The following is a 14,920-nucleotide window of genomic DNA, read 5'->3' as shown; positions in this document are numbered from 1 at the left end:
CGTCCTTGACCGTAGCTCCGCCCCCCCATCCATCCATCGCATCCCGAGCCAACGAATCACAAACACCATTGATTCACGTCGGTGGAATGTTTATAGAAGGAGGGGAGGAAGGGGGGGGGGGTCGACTTCCTCCTAGGACATCCACCCATTGATTGATTGATTGATTGATTGTACGTGAACGGCTCTCCGAAGCGGATCTTTTTTTTTTTTCCACAGCGCTCGGTTTCTGATGCCAATTTGATACACCTGCTACAGACCACGTACCAGCCCGCCCTCCTCCTCCTCCTCATCCTCCTCATCCCCCGCCACGTATTCCACGGCACAGTTTTGATGAGTTGAACTCAAAAAAGAAAATGTATTTGAAGAAGCTCGGTCGCCTTGTGAGAGCAGAAGATCTACGGCGGTTTTTGGCAGAAGAAAAAAAATCTTCCAGTCCAAAAAAAAAAGAAATGTGAAAAATCTGATATTCTGGGTTATTTATGGCCCAGTGCTGCTTTGTACAATTTTATTTGTATTGTGTTCTTAATTTGTTTTCTGTATGTTGCGTTGTACAGGCTGTTACATAAAAAAAAAAATATCTTCCTGATTTATATAAAAACAAAATGAATAAACAGTATGCACAGACGGACGGGTGCATTTGGGTATTTTCTACTTGATTGAATTTAGTGAATAATTGATATATATAGCAATCACCCATTGAGGACAATTTAGCTCTTTTTTGTTGCTCAAACTATTAGAGTAAGTAAACATAGATACAAGTCTGCTGAAGACAGAATATACAGAAAAGGTTGTTTAACAACTAACTTTTAACGACTGTTTTTATGTCTTACATTATGACGTTTTCCCCCTTTTTTTCAGTCTCAACTTAATGAAATTCTTTGACATGCTATCCTGTGACGTTTCTATATATCTTTTTAACTTGAAATAATAAGCTTTATAAACATTTTCTTTTTAAAAACTAATTTCATGAATATTTTATATTAATATAAAGTTTTTCTTTTTTGGGACCGGTTGTAAAACAGATGCTATGAAGAAAAGACAACCTACTGTTTTGATTTTTTTCTTTTCACGGAAGTTTATTTAAAATAGGAAAAAAAGAAAAAAGTCCGGTCACTGAAATGTTATTGCAAAGTTGCACATTTACTCAATCACACCTTTCCCAAAACGCTGCACACTAATCACTCTTTAAGGCCGATCTTTTTTTTTTCTTCACAGAAATAGTTGCTGCTTCGGGAGGGGGGGGAAAGATACACAAAGTAACTTAAAAAAAAAGTCCAAACTAAATTCCACTAACAGTAATCTAACTATAAGGGTGAAACAGGGTGCCGGTGATCCGGTCGGGTTGCATAGTCGGTTTTTGTGTTTAATAATCTGTAGCCGGCTTCTAACTGGACTGAGGTGAGCTTTCTTCTGTGAAGGTAAATTTGCCGGATCGAGAGCTGTCGAGCTTTGATTCAACGGAGTGAAATCGGGGGCCAGTTGTACAATTTAACGTCAGAAAAAAAGATGAGCAACACTTTTTTTTTTGCTACAAAATCTTGCTAAATGCACTCATTTAAAAACACGTGGGAGAAAACCAAAGTGCAGCTAATGATTCCTTGACTTGGGGGGGGGGGGAGCAGCGTTTATGTGGACGTCGACCAGCTCTGAGGCTGAAAACCTCTCACCGAGTCCTGAGAAGAGACACGAAACGGACAGAGGCTACGTAAAAAGTTTGGTTCAGCTTCATTCAAATGTACACCGCAACGCACGCACAATCTTCCAAATGTGCCAGAAAACCAACAAACAAACAAAATCTCAACACGGTTTTTAAAAAAAATAGCCAAAAGTTCTTTGTACACTTACACATAACAACTTGTTGACGTGTTCCCGAAACCCTGAGGCGGGACATTCAGGTCCTAAGCGTCGAGCTACAGAGGGCTTTTATAAAAACGCAGGATCACAGTAGGGTTTTTGTTTTTCTTTTTTTCTTCTTTTTTTTCCTTCAAATAAATAAACGGTAACAAAACGACCTTCAGTACAAACAAATCGGTGCAGGACTCCCACACCTTTTGAATCGTTGTGATTTAAAAAGAAAAAGCTCCAGAAAGTTGACTACGGCAGCTGTTTTTGCTCCCAGCTGTGACATAAATTTTTAAAAAAAGGAGGGTCTACAACGACTTGTGGGCGAAAACCTCTTCGGAACCCACACACACACACACACACACACACACACACACAGCTCAGTGCCTGGAAAGATGAGCCGTGAAATAACTGCTTTTGTAAAAAAAATCACAGGAAAAGAATGTTAAAAGATGCCGTTGTTCTTGCGCGGTAAAACAAAGACTCTCCTCTTCTCTTTTAGCTTTAAGAGAATCCAACATGTCGCCGTCCTCACCTTTGATGCATCAAAGCTCCGGGCTTATTGCCCCAGTGCTCTCTGACCAGTTTAAACATTTTATTTGAGGTCTGAGTGGAGGTGAAAAAAAAAAAAGGGGTCAGAACATCATCAGCAGAACTGTGGCGAAGTTCTCGTTTCTTCTCTGTGGGGGGGGGGGGGGGTGGGGGTGGGGGGGGAGGCTTTGCTCTCCTATGATTCATTGCGGCTGGATGTGTGAAGATGCAACACGGGGTTTTTCACAGAGAACGAGGAGAAAGGCAGCAGCAATCCAACAAGAGATGCGCTTCGTCTCTCGTCATCTACTTTACGGGAGGTTTTTTTCTTCTTCTTCTTCTTCTTCTTCTTCTTCCCCCCCCCCCCCCCCCCCCCCCCCCACTGTGGTTTTTTCACCCTCCAGACAAGCGGCCTCAGAACTTCTTGGGACCCCAGGCGGACGCTTGCTTGGGGGCCACGCCGGCCCCGAACGTGGGGAAGTCCTCCGCGCTGCTCATGTCAGGAGCCTGGGGACAAACGGACGAGGACACGCGTCAATCACCGACTCCTCGTTCCACCTTAAAACATCGAAGTCCATTGAAGGTATAAAAAAAACAACCTTGTTCCCTGCAGCGTTCCACGGGGCGTCCCGCACCACGAAGCCCCTGGCCGGACCCCCGCTGCTGTCGTCCCCTCCAGCTCCTCCTCCTCCTCCGTAGCGCGACGGAGGCTTCATGTAGGCTGCCAGCGTCTCTGTCTCCGTCACGCTGAGCATCTGAGAGGGGTGGAGAGAGAGAGAGAGAGAGAGAGGGAATTGCTCTTTGAACTTCTTTGGCGCCTTTTAGCTGCACCGCCCGGGTGCAGGACTCACATATTCCTCCTCCAGGTTGAGCAGGTGGTCGACGGCGTTGTCGACCGTCTCCGGGAGCCCCGTCACCGCCACTTTGTCGGGCTCGTCGGAGCCCGGCTGAGGGAACCGGATGTCCACCTGAACACAGGGGGACACGGAGAGGAGGACGGGTTAAAAGCAGGATGCACTAAAAAAAGGATCATATTGACGCGGACCGACATCTCACCTTGAACTCCTCCATCAGCTTGCGGATGGCCTTGCCTCGCGCTCCGATGATGCGAGCGTGAGTCCTCGGGTCCAGGCGAACGTCTCGGCTCACCATCTCCTGCCACTCGGCCACCAGCTGGCGGATGGCGGCGCTCGCCTCCTCCGCGTTCCGCTCGTACCCGGAGACCACGATCAGATCCTGGGAGGGGTGAGAAAGGGGCTCAAGATGGATACACACACACACGCACACACACCTGCTGCTCGTCTCCTTTGTCGGGAAACTGGATGCTGACGTCGTGGTCCTTCCTGATCTGAGAGATGACCGCCCCTTTGCGGCCGATGATCTTGGGATGAAACTTTGGGTCTACAGACACGGTCACCTTGAAGCTGCGCAGGGCCTGAAGGGAAAGACCTCAAACAATCTAGCAAATGACGACGATGATGATGGTGATGATGGTATGAATTATGTTGGAGCCGGGATATGCCTGTGTGTGTGTGTGTGTGTGTGTGTGTGTACCCTGTCGGCCTGCTCAGCCTGCAGCTCTTTGACCCGGTCAAGCAGACCCTGTTTGGCTCGCTCCACGTTGGCCGCCAGGCCCGTCACCTTGATCCCATCCAGCTGCTTCTCTGGCTGCGGCACCCAGATGTTCACCTGCACACGGGGGAGGGGGGGGGGGGGGGAAACCCGCGGTTTTTATTCGCCGGGGGGGGGGCGGAAAACAGACGACGGCACCGGGAGAGTCGAGCCTAACCTCGTATTCCTCCATCATCTTCCTGATGCCGCTGCCCTTCTGGCCGATGATGTAGCGGTGCAGCTCGTAAGACACGTCCACGTCCTCCGTTATGGGCACCAGCGCCTGGAGGAGGGAGCAGTGGCGGGGAAGGTTAACGGAGGGAGGACCAAAGAAACGGGGGGGCGGGGGGTAAGCATCAGTGGCGCCTACCAGCAGGGCGGCTTTCGCCTGCTCGCACTTCTCTGCGCGCCCGCCGATGGTGATGATGTCACACTTGCGGGCGACGAACTCGGCCTCTGGACCGACGTCGCCGTTCTCCTGCGGCGGAGCCTCCTGACCTGCAGCTTCACAACAAATTAAAAAAAACAAAACTGCTCGACAGTTTCCTGTGTAAACATCATTTCCATTTCCACTGGCCACTGATGACAAAAAACGACAAAAGAACCTGAATGGAATGTAAGTGACGAGGTGGCAGCTGGCATTTCAAAATAAAACCAATATATGAAGAGTAAAGAAAGCCCAATTGTCCCAGTCTCCGGGTTTCATACCCGCGGAGCCGTCGTCTCTCTCTGGGAACTTTATTTGGACCTCGTGCTCCCTGGTGATGAGCTGGATTCGGCACCCTTTGGGCCCCATGATGGCTCGGTGGTAGCGCTGAGGGATGGCCACCTCCACGCTCACCTGGGACTCCTGAGAGAGGGGGAGAGAGAGGTGGGGGGGGGGGGGGGGGAGCTGGGTAACTATGGCGCCAGCGGCAAACAAAGACACACCGGGGAGCTCAGGAGGATTAACCTCCAGCGCGAATATCTACATCGGGCAGGAAAAACAAAAACATCTCATCTCACCAGGTCCTCGATGATCTCCTGGATGCGCTTCTTGGCGGCGTCCACGCAGTCCTTGGCCCCCGTCAGAGTGACCCGCTGGCTGTTGGCTCCCGTGCGAGGGAAGCTCACGGCGACGCCGCCGTACTCCTCCGCGAGCTCCCGCAGCACCTGGCCCCGGGCGACACACAAAGTGGCGGTGGTGGCGAGCGTCTACCGCCATGCTGTCCTCCACCACGTCGTCCTGGGGAGGGGGGGGGGAGACGAGGACTGTGAGTTTTCTACGCGGGAAAACAGCGGAAAGGGCTACGTGAGAAAACGGTGGCGTCGCCGCGACAACAACCAGGTTTTTGACGAGGCATTCCAGCTCCTTCTGAGCCTGCCGGACGGCCTCCTCCTTCCCCACGATGGTGATCAGCTCCTGCTCCGTGTCGTCCGGCGCCGGAAGATGATGCTGGGCCCCCGTCCGGTCGCGCACGCGGCGGATGTTGGCCCCCCCGCGGCCGATCAGGAACTTGTGGTACTCCGGTTTGGCCTGAAGCTCGGCCGTGAAGTTGTTGACTTGCTGAGCGGGACAAAGACCCGGAAAAGAGGGGGGGGGGGGGGGGGGGGGGGGGGTGGGGGGTTTGTATGTAAGCATTTCTGTCCCCTTCCTTCTCTTATACGGTTACTCAATCCTCCCCCCCCGCTCCCCCCACCCCACCCACCTTCTCCTCAGCCAGCTGCAGCAGCTGCTTCTTGGCCCTCTCCACCTCGCCGACGGCCCTCTGATGGTGACCCGGTCCGAGCCGGAGCCCTCGGAGGGAAATGGATGTGGACGCCGCCGCAGTCCTCCATGACGGAGCGCACCAGGCAGCCCTTTGGAGCCGATCAGAGAGTTGTGCAGCCGGGCGGGGATGGCGACCTCCGCCTCCTTGATGTTGGCCTGGTGTCGGACGGAGAAAACACCACTTTTGTGGTCTCGACTTTTTTTTTTTTTTTTTAAACGGTTCCACCTGCGACAAAGGCTAAAGAAAAGTGGCGTGCACCCCCCCCCCCCCCCCACCACCCCTCACCAGTTCCCTCTGGATGGCGAGGATTCGATCTCTGGCCGCCTCGCAGTTGCTCTTCTTGCCCGTGATGACGATGGTCTCCGAGTTGCTGTTCTCCGTCTGGCAGGTCGATCTTGGTGTGCGTCTCTTCTCGGATCTGGCGGCATCGACGACACATTGGTTATTCAACTAATGCGATTTGTTCCGTCTGGATGCAGATTTTAGGTTACAACGCGCAGGTTTCGATGTCGGTCTCCCCCCCCGATGTGGTTCTCAAAGAATAACGAAACCTCCTCGTCTCACCTTTTTGATGTTGGCGCCGCCCTTACCGATGATGTTTTTGTGAAACTGCTTGAAGATGGGAACAGAGAGCGAGAAGCTGTTCTCAATCTGTGAAAGTGAAAGAAAACGAAAGACGTCTGTGAAGTGAAGGCTAGAGGGACAGGGGGTGGGGGGGGGGGGGGATGGGGGCGGGGGGGCAAAGACAGGCCGGGCCGCACCAGGTCAGCGATGATTTTATGGAGGAACTTTCCACATTTCTCCACCTCGTTCTTCGGCCCTCTGAGCTGCACGACGTCACTCTTCTGCGATGGGTCGGGGAAATTGATGATGACCTGGAGGCAGGTGAGATCACAGTGTTTACACAGGGTTTAAAGACGTGTCGTTTTCACCATGGCGGCTGGTGAGATCAAGGGGTCGGAGAAAACGTTCACCTCGGGGAACTTGTCTCGGACTTCTTTAATCTTTTCACCCTTCTGCCCGATGATTGTTCGATGGAACTTCTGCTCCACGATCAGGTCTTTGGTGCGCTCGTTTTCCTGGAAATAAAGTGTGAGCGGCCAACTTCGAAGTCTGTGTCAAACCTTCTTATTTTGGGGGGCTGAATGAACGAACTTTGACCCCGTTCTCACCATTCTCTGGACCATCTCAATGAGCTCTCTGCGCGCCAGCTGGACCCCTTTCGGGTCTCCTTCGATCCGGACCAGGCCACTTCGTTCCGAGTCTGGGGATTCGCACCGACACTTTGTACTGCTCCTTGATGCGATTGACTGCCGTGGGGGGGGGGGGGATGGTTGAAGGGTTAAAGGTACAGAGTGAGTGGCTCCATCGAACAGCGCATGCAAACGGATTGCATTTGAACTCTGAAGTGTTGATGCGTATGTTTGGTGCGGGTGCTCACTGTTGGCTCCGTTCTTTCCGATGAGGTGTCTGTGGAACCGCCTGATCTATGATAACTTCAGTGTAGTCCATCCTCACCAGCTGGACACAAAGGGGGGCAGAGAGAGATTTGTCACTGAATCTGTTCTTCTGATCTGCAGCACTGAACCCAAACAGCTCGGATTACAAATAGTCTCTCTCTCTCTCTCTTATCTAAAAGTGTCTTTATTCTCGCTTATTGTATTAAACGTCCCACGAAAAGATCTGTTGATTCGATTTGTGAGGAGGGAGAGAGGGAACTCACCAGGTCTTGGATGATCTCTTGTATCTGGGTCCGAGCCTGTTCCACCTCCGCTGTTGGCCCCTCCAGACTGATGCGCTCCTCACCGTCTGTAAACTCTATGTGAACCTACACACACACACACACACACACACACACACACACACACACACACACACACAAATAAATACAGAGGAAGTGACCTTCTGTTTCTGCCGCTTCGCGGTCCGCACACCCGCCCAATCGTGTACTCCAGAGATGACCGATAACTACACAGTTTTGCATTGTTTAACTTTATGTTTGGGACACACAAATGGCTGCTGTTAGTCTCCCGAGTTTCGGGTGCAGCTCCGGTCGGTCCGTGACAAATGTTCCTCAGCGGGCCGCGTCCCGGGTCTCTGACCCTCCCCTCACCCGAGGTAGCTGCTGCGTGATCCGCCCGATGTTCTGTCCCTTCTTGCCGATGATGAAGCGGTGCAGCCAGGCAGGAGCCAGTCACCTCCACCACCATCACACTCTTCGCCTGCACGGGTACAAAAAAAAAAAATTAAAAGGGGGGTCAGGAGTTTGAATTTCAAAATGAGCGTTTCACGACCTCGGCGAAAGCCGCTGAAAAACTCTCCCCTCCCCTCCCCTCCCCTCCCCCCCCCCCCCCCCCCCTCTGTGGCTCCTCACCTTTGCGTACACCTGCGTGAGCGCCGGCCCCAGCTTGTCGGGCTCCCCTCTGAGGATAATGGTCTCCGAGCCAGAGTCCAGAGGAGGCATCTCCACGGACACCCCCGTGGTCTCCAGGATCTCCTGCAGGGTGTTGCCCTTTGGACCTACGATGTACTTGTGCTGAGACTTCTTCACCTCCACGGAGATGGTGGTGGTCTTCCTCTTCTGCCGGGGCGGGTGGATCGGAACGGTTTGGGAACGAGACGGAGCAGAATGGAAGTTGTAAGTGAGAAAAAGGAGACAGAAAGGCCGAAGGAAATGAGCTGGCAAGAAGTGAGCAGGGAGGAAATGAAAGCAAAGGAGTATATATTTGTTTCTGCCTCTCATGCATATGCACTAAATCACATTAGCCACATCATGCCGTTGCCCCCCCCCCTCAGTTCTATCCATCCATCGTGTGCGGTAGAAATCAAAAGGACAACACTGTTGTAAACTGATGATACCGTCACAAAATAAATCACGTTTGCATATTTGGGTTCGAGATCCAGGCAGCGGAGTAAAAGAGCGGTTCAAAATGAGACAACAGGGGACCACAAGGTTAATATCTGCAGGTCACAAGGTTAATATCTGCAGGTCAGGCCCTTGAAGCCTCACTCAAGTTGAGTCCAAATCGGAGCGATCTGACAACAGGAGCCGGTTCGGACCGCAGATGATCAATCAAAGACTAACTTTATTTGGGATCCAGTAGTAGAAATAGAGGGAAGATAGGGATGAATGATGCCGTTACATCTCTTGATCAATAGTCCACCCACACAATCCAATAGGTTGGAGTTAGCCCGGACTAGCGGCTTTAAACCCGGAGAGAGCGTCCTCCTTTTCCGTCAAACCGCACCTTGTCGTCGTAGATGGCTCGGATGCGGCTGAGCGCCATGGCGACCGCCTCCTTCTCCCCGGTGATGACGATCTCGTCCTTGGGCAGGCTGGGCGGGGGGATGCTGATGCGGGCGCCCGTCTCCTGGCTCAGCTCCTGCACCTGCCGGTTGTGGGCGCCCGCGATGAAGGGGTGGAAGGCCTTCTCCAGGGACAGGCGCTCCACCGCGCGCTTGTCCTGTGGAGCGGGCGGGATCGGAAGCGGAAAATATGCAATGAAGTGAATTCGGCAGCATCGACGTCTTCCAGCTCTCAAGCTCTGGACCGCGCGGCTCACCTGCTCAGCAGAGATCAGGAGGATCTCGTGGCGAGCCTTCTCGATGCCTTCCTTGGTGCCGGTGATGCGGATGTTGGCGCTGGGGTCGTCGGGGCGTGGAATAGCGATCTTGGTGGCGGTCTTCAGCTCCAGCTCCTGCAGCTTCTCGCCGTTCTTACCGATGACGAAGCGATGGTGCTCCTTGGGGATGGCGACCGTGGCCGAGGCCTGGGGAGGAACGGGAGGAAGGTTTGAGTTGGGACGCGCGTCGGAGAGCCGGCACTTTTCATTTTGTTCTTTTGAAAAGCGATGGGTCGGACACTTCCACACAAATATAGAAATGTGGACCTATCAGCCGTGGTTATTTCAAAATGTCAAATCTCTCGTTTCTCCCATTGGTTGAGTCTATTTGTGTTTTCTGGCAGGTGAACAAAAGCATTTGACCTTGCGATGAGGACAGACTGTTTTGATGCACTATTGATGTGGAAATCAGCACAATGACTGAGGAAGCTCGAAAGCCCCCCCCCTCTCCCACCACCCCCTCAGGAGCTGTCGGACATTTTTGGTCCCAACATTTTGTCGTACCCCTGCCTGGTTGCACAGATGAGATTGTTCGAGCTGCAAATAACTCTCCTTAAAAATATAAGCCAACACCAACTAAAAAGTTGAAAGATGTCAAATCAAACCCTCCGATCCCAGGTTTTTTCTTCCCATTTTTCTGGCCTCAAAGAAACATTTTACTCTTTCCAATCGTCCTTGTTTAGACAAAACTCCCTTTATGTTTCAACACAATTTACTCACTACTAGCACACAAAGCACTTGCACATGGTCGGGACCTGCACACTCCCAGGCCCCGACTATCTATCTTTAAAAAGCTTCCAGATTGAGGCGGACTCACCTGTGTTTGCAGGCGGGCGACGATGTCCTTGCGAGCCTTCATGACGGACTCCAGCTTGCCGGTGACCATGATGGAGAGGCCCTGGTCTTTGGCCAGGGACAGCTCGATGTGAGCTCCCGTCCGCTGCATGATGTCCAAGCACACCTTGGCCTCCTCGCCTTCCCCGAACTGGCTGTTGTCCTTGTAGCGGCGCTCCTCCAGGGGCACGTGGAACACCTGCGCGTGGAGCCCGGTCAGTGGAGGTGGAGGAGGAGGAGGAGGAGGAGGGGCTACTTTGCATTTAATCGATGTCATTATTTTGCATGAATGAGGTCAAACCCGTTAGAAAACGTAATAACTCATAGCGTGTGTTTGGTGTCCGCGGCTGCCTCACCTGGGTTATGACAGAGGCTTTGATGGGCCTGATCTTGCTCCCCCATGCCGAGGCCGGCTCCCCGGTCCTTCCCCCTGGTGCCTCCTTCTCCGGCAGCGGGGGGAAGGCCTCCAGGTAGGTGGGGATGTAGGCCTCGTCCTCCGGGACGCAACCTGGCCACGGAGAGGGAGGGATGAATAAAGCAAAGGACGAAGGTAAGGATGGAGAAAGAAAATGTGCGGATAGATGGGAGAATTATTGGAAACGAGAGGAGCCCATTTGGGGCCCAAACGAGCCAGAACCAGGTCAGAACCAGCACCATAATATTGTTTTTTTTCAACAGTGACATTTACAGGGGTTCCCCTTTACCCCCCACACACATCAATTGTACAAATAGACAAAGTAGTTCCAGAGTTATTACACTTTTTATCGTGGGTGTGCCATTTTCGGAGCAGAGGCCAAAAAAAGAGGCCAGTGTCCGAAGGGTTGTTAAAGGGGGGGGCTGACTGTACCTGTCATCTCGTGGTCCTTGAGGCCACTGCGATGCTCCGCAAAGCTTTCCGGGGTCAACACAGCCACTGAGCTCATTGTTCAAGACGTATTCCACTTTTCCGCTAAAAGCAAAAGAAAATTGTAGAAAGCCATCAGATACACAGACGACCCTTTCAAACTGGTCCTCTTACATCGACCCGACCGCTTTCAACACAAGCCCCAGTGTTTTTTCTCACTGCACCCCGGGGGCCCTTTACACCCGAGACAGCCCAATTAACCCTTTGCGTGCTTCAGACACAGGCGCCTCGGGAACGACAAACAGCTCTCTCCTAAAACCACACATTTAGAAGATGCTCATAAAGAAACTGTTCTCTGTGTGAGTTCAGGGGGGAATTAAATTTAGTCTCTTATCTTTCTTCTTGTACTTCCGGTTTGTCCTCATAAGATGAAGTCATGATGAAAAGTGGCATTGTGTCCTTTCAGTTATTGTGGATTCTTGTTGGTTATTACTGGTAATTTATTATACTTTCTTTTGTACTCAGTCTCTTGTTTGCACGCTGCAGTAAATCTAAAAAAAAAAAAATGTTTTTTTTCTCACACATACACAGGTATTCCAGTCCATGCCCTGCCTGTGTGATGCTGCTGTGTGCTCCCAGTTTGTAATTTGATCACATGTAAAAATCCGTCCCTGCTGGCAAAGACGCTCGTTTAACTCCTCCTGAAAGCCGAGGAAATGTGACTCCACTCGAAAAGGAACAACATCCACCTCAAGGGAAAAAAAAGGACTTGAGGGGAAATATAAAAGCAAACAGGAACAATAACAACAACAACGTTGCGTATTGCGTATACTAGCGTTTCACAAAGGGAGCTCGGGGCTTACCTGCGAAAGGTCGATTGCCAGAGAGTCCGTCCGGGTAGCGGCTACCGTAGGCGCTTCAGCGTGACCGTGTGTTTCAGCTCCTGGGTGCACAGGAGGGAAGATTTCTTTTATTATTTTTTTTATTTCTTTCTTAAAGACTGAAGGTGTATTGAGCAGGTTGGGTCATTGCTGTGAACAACCCACACTGCACTGCACCTCAACACACTGCCTGGATCGGGTTCCCTCTGCTGCTCTCTCCTCCCCTCCTCGTCCCCAAGGCCCTCTGCTCATCTCTACTAGTTTGACAAAAATCAATGGCCCAGGAAATTTGAGAGTAAAATTAAATTTGAATGGGACTCAGTATTGTAGTAGTGTTACATTTAATGTTTTGGAAAATGTGGATTAAATGTTGCACCTAAAATGTAGAATATGTCCATTTGATAATAATAAATGATCCAGTAAATTACCTGCAGCTTAACTAATACCACTGTAAAACGTTAAGGAAAGTATAGTTGGTATGTTAATAAGCCAATAACACATTAATGCAGCAATATCAGTTAATGCTAATTCAACACTGTAATTGACTTAAATTACTGTCTCACATAATTCATCTTTTCCACTTCCTATTCGTACTGTATATTTCGTAGTTAATGCTAACGGCACATTTTCAAAAATGCTGGTTGAATTATTATTATTATTATTATTACCACATTTTAACGGAAAGGAACAAAGAGGCGTCTCAGTCTCAAAACACGGTTTAACGCGGGAACAAAAACACACAATACAACACAACACAATAAGCAGCATAGCGTCGGGTATTCACCGTGCACCTGCTAGCTAAACACTCCTCCAGACGCGCCTCTCTCTCTCTCTCTCTCCCTCCCTCTCCCTCCCTCTCTCTCCCCGGCGCGGACCGCCGCTCTTATTGCGCTGGTCCCGTTAGCCTCGGAGGCTAAAGCCCCGTTAAAAGCTGCGTCAACGCCACCGAACGCTAGCGAGCCCAAGCTAAGCTACGCGCACGTCCTCGGGCCGGCGGAGGGGACGATTAAGCGCGAGGACTTTATGATAATCGGCTAGAAAGAAAGAAAAAAAGAAAAACAACAACAAGCCGGGCGGACGGATAACCAGCTATCTGTGCTCTGAGGGAGGGAGGAGGGTGGTGGTGTGGAGGTGGAGGAGGGAGGGGGGGGGGGGCGCTAACCTCGCTAACCCGGGGCAGCTTCACGTCACGGGTCGAAACCGGCTCCCTCGGTCGGACACATGGCGTCAGGACGTTTGGGTAAAAGAGCAAAAGTGTACAATGAATAAGACAATTCCTACCTTTCAGCAGGGGGTATGTAGCAGAGGACGTGCGTTTGACAGGTGATGGTGTAAACACAGATGTGATTGGTCTAGGAGCATTTCCTCTGTCGGCGGAGGGATACCTGCGTGCACTGCGACTCACATAGTATAAAGCAAATGCCGCAGTATCTTTGCGCTACAGGAGCATCCGACTTAAGTAGACCCGCTTGATTTTAGTTTCACTCCACCCGAATTTGATGAAATTTTAAAATGTTAAAGAGGCAAGGGGTGTCCGGAGTTGTAATCGATAAGCGAAAAAATGTTTCAAGTTATCAGCACCCGTAATGTCTAAGTTCGTCAAACTGACCGGGTCTACTTATCATTCATACTCCACACATGGCTCCACAGGAATTAAAAAAACACCCAATTGTTATGTTATATGCACCCTAAATATTATGGAAATCCAATTTCACCAGAAAAGGGACCGATATATATTGAAAAATTAATAATACAGATAAAAAAATATAATCATGGTAGGTAAAACCCAGAGGATTAGTAATGCCAATTATGAGCACACATTTGGAATCAATTCATTGAAATTATGACATTCTAATTCAAAAGCTTGACTTCCTAAGTCAAATTATTAATATCCTTAAGTATGAAATAAGGAGTCAAAATTCTGGATTACTACTTAAAAGTTATGTTATCTAAATGACAAGATTGTAAGTCTGAGGTATGCATGTCAACACTGATGAGAAATTTGGTTCAAAGTTTACATTACTAAATTAGAAATGTCATACATTAAATAAAGAAGGTATCAGATGTATTAGAATTCAAATTTAAGTCAAAGAGTGAGTCTCAAGTCTTGATGATTTCTCACATCTTACATTTTATCTTTTTTTCCGGTAAAAATGGCCTTCAATAAAATATAGATTTGCACAACCTTTTGCACTCTATAAATCCAAGATCTCCATTAATGGTCAATACTGTCTGTTCCGATCTAAAGCACTAGGTGGAACAAGTATGTAAAATACAGAAGTTAGGGGAGGAACCTATGTAGTAGCCAAGCACCTCCTTCTGTGCACTTGTTCCGTCAACCACAAAGAGTTGTTATATCCTGTAACTTAGACATCCATTTAGGGGAAATGGTCACCATAGCATGATATTATTTATGTGCGTTGGTCGTTAAAAAATAATGTAAAATATAGTAATTTAATTTGTGACAATCAAACAATAACAATGACACATAATGTAATACTTTTACAATTCCAACCTTAAAATAAACATATATTTAAAGATCAATTTCAGCTTCTGGGAAATTAGGAGTTTGGGCGACCAAATGAGCGTGAAGCTCAGGATAAACACCCAGGAAGTGACAGAATTGAGAAATCTTAGCCTTCAAAATAAGACTGCTGAAAAAGAAGAGTTTCAGTGGGATAATGCCAGTAATTGTTTTTAAGTTAAAATACGTACATACTCCAAATCAAATAGCATAATCCTGGAGCTGTGCAGATTTTTGTGTAGTTTTAAACTGCTGAGAAATTGCCTGGTGAAATAATTACATTAGATGAAATATAATTGGTTGATTTTGCAATCTGCTAGCCATCCACAATGAACAAAAAAAACATTAAATGTATTATTGCATATATTCTATGCGTCACAAATTTTATGTAGTTTTACGTTTTCAATTCAATTAGTAATTAATTCAAGTAGTTTGAATTTGATTTCTGTAGTGCACTCATATAGCCCCTATATTTTCCT

At 49.4% G+C, this 14,920-nt stretch overlaps 1 protein-coding gene across 1 annotated transcript; it reads right to left on the bottom strand.

Annotated features, from left to right (window-relative positions):
* Positions 1 to 2,737: 2,737 nt before the first annotated feature.
* On the bottom strand, positions 2,738 to 12,651 carry hdlbpb (high density lipoprotein binding protein b). The gene is given in 36 exon segments (XM_037478731.2): positions 2,738 to 2,880; positions 2,973 to 3,128; positions 3,225 to 3,341; positions 3,430 to 3,609; positions 3,665 to 3,808; positions 3,928 to 4,062; positions 4,163 to 4,267; positions 4,355 to 4,488; positions 4,693 to 4,834; positions 4,990 to 5,145; positions 5,147 to 5,209; positions 5,309 to 5,530; positions 5,673 to 5,722; positions 5,725 to 5,766; positions 5,769 to 5,817; positions 5,819 to 5,890; positions 6,021 to 6,116; positions 6,118 to 6,153; positions 6,300 to 6,386; positions 6,497 to 6,610; positions 6,710 to 6,814; positions 6,908 to 7,004; positions 7,006 to 7,045; positions 7,177 to 7,219; positions 7,221 to 7,256; positions 7,459 to 7,563; positions 7,849 to 7,926; positions 7,928 to 7,957; positions 8,110 to 8,316; positions 8,984 to 9,199; positions 9,299 to 9,505; positions 10,176 to 10,391; positions 10,549 to 10,700; positions 11,040 to 11,141; positions 11,900 to 11,979; positions 12,095 to 12,651. Coding segments are annotated over 34 exon segments (3,801 nt in total). The 5' UTR covers positions 11,116 to 11,141; positions 11,900 to 11,979; positions 12,095 to 12,651; the 3' UTR covers positions 2,738 to 2,787.
* Between the last annotated feature and the right edge of the window lie 2,269 nt (positions 12,652 to 14,920).

Source organism: Pungitius pungitius, chromosome 1 (assembly GCF_949316345.1).
Source record: "Pungitius pungitius chromosome 1, fPunPun2.1, whole genome shotgun sequence".
Lineage (NCBI taxonomy): Eukaryota > Metazoa > Chordata > Actinopteri > Perciformes > Gasterosteidae > Pungitius > Pungitius pungitius.
Note: the sequence above shows the minus strand (reverse complement) of the source record. Positions and strands in the feature narration are given on the sequence as shown.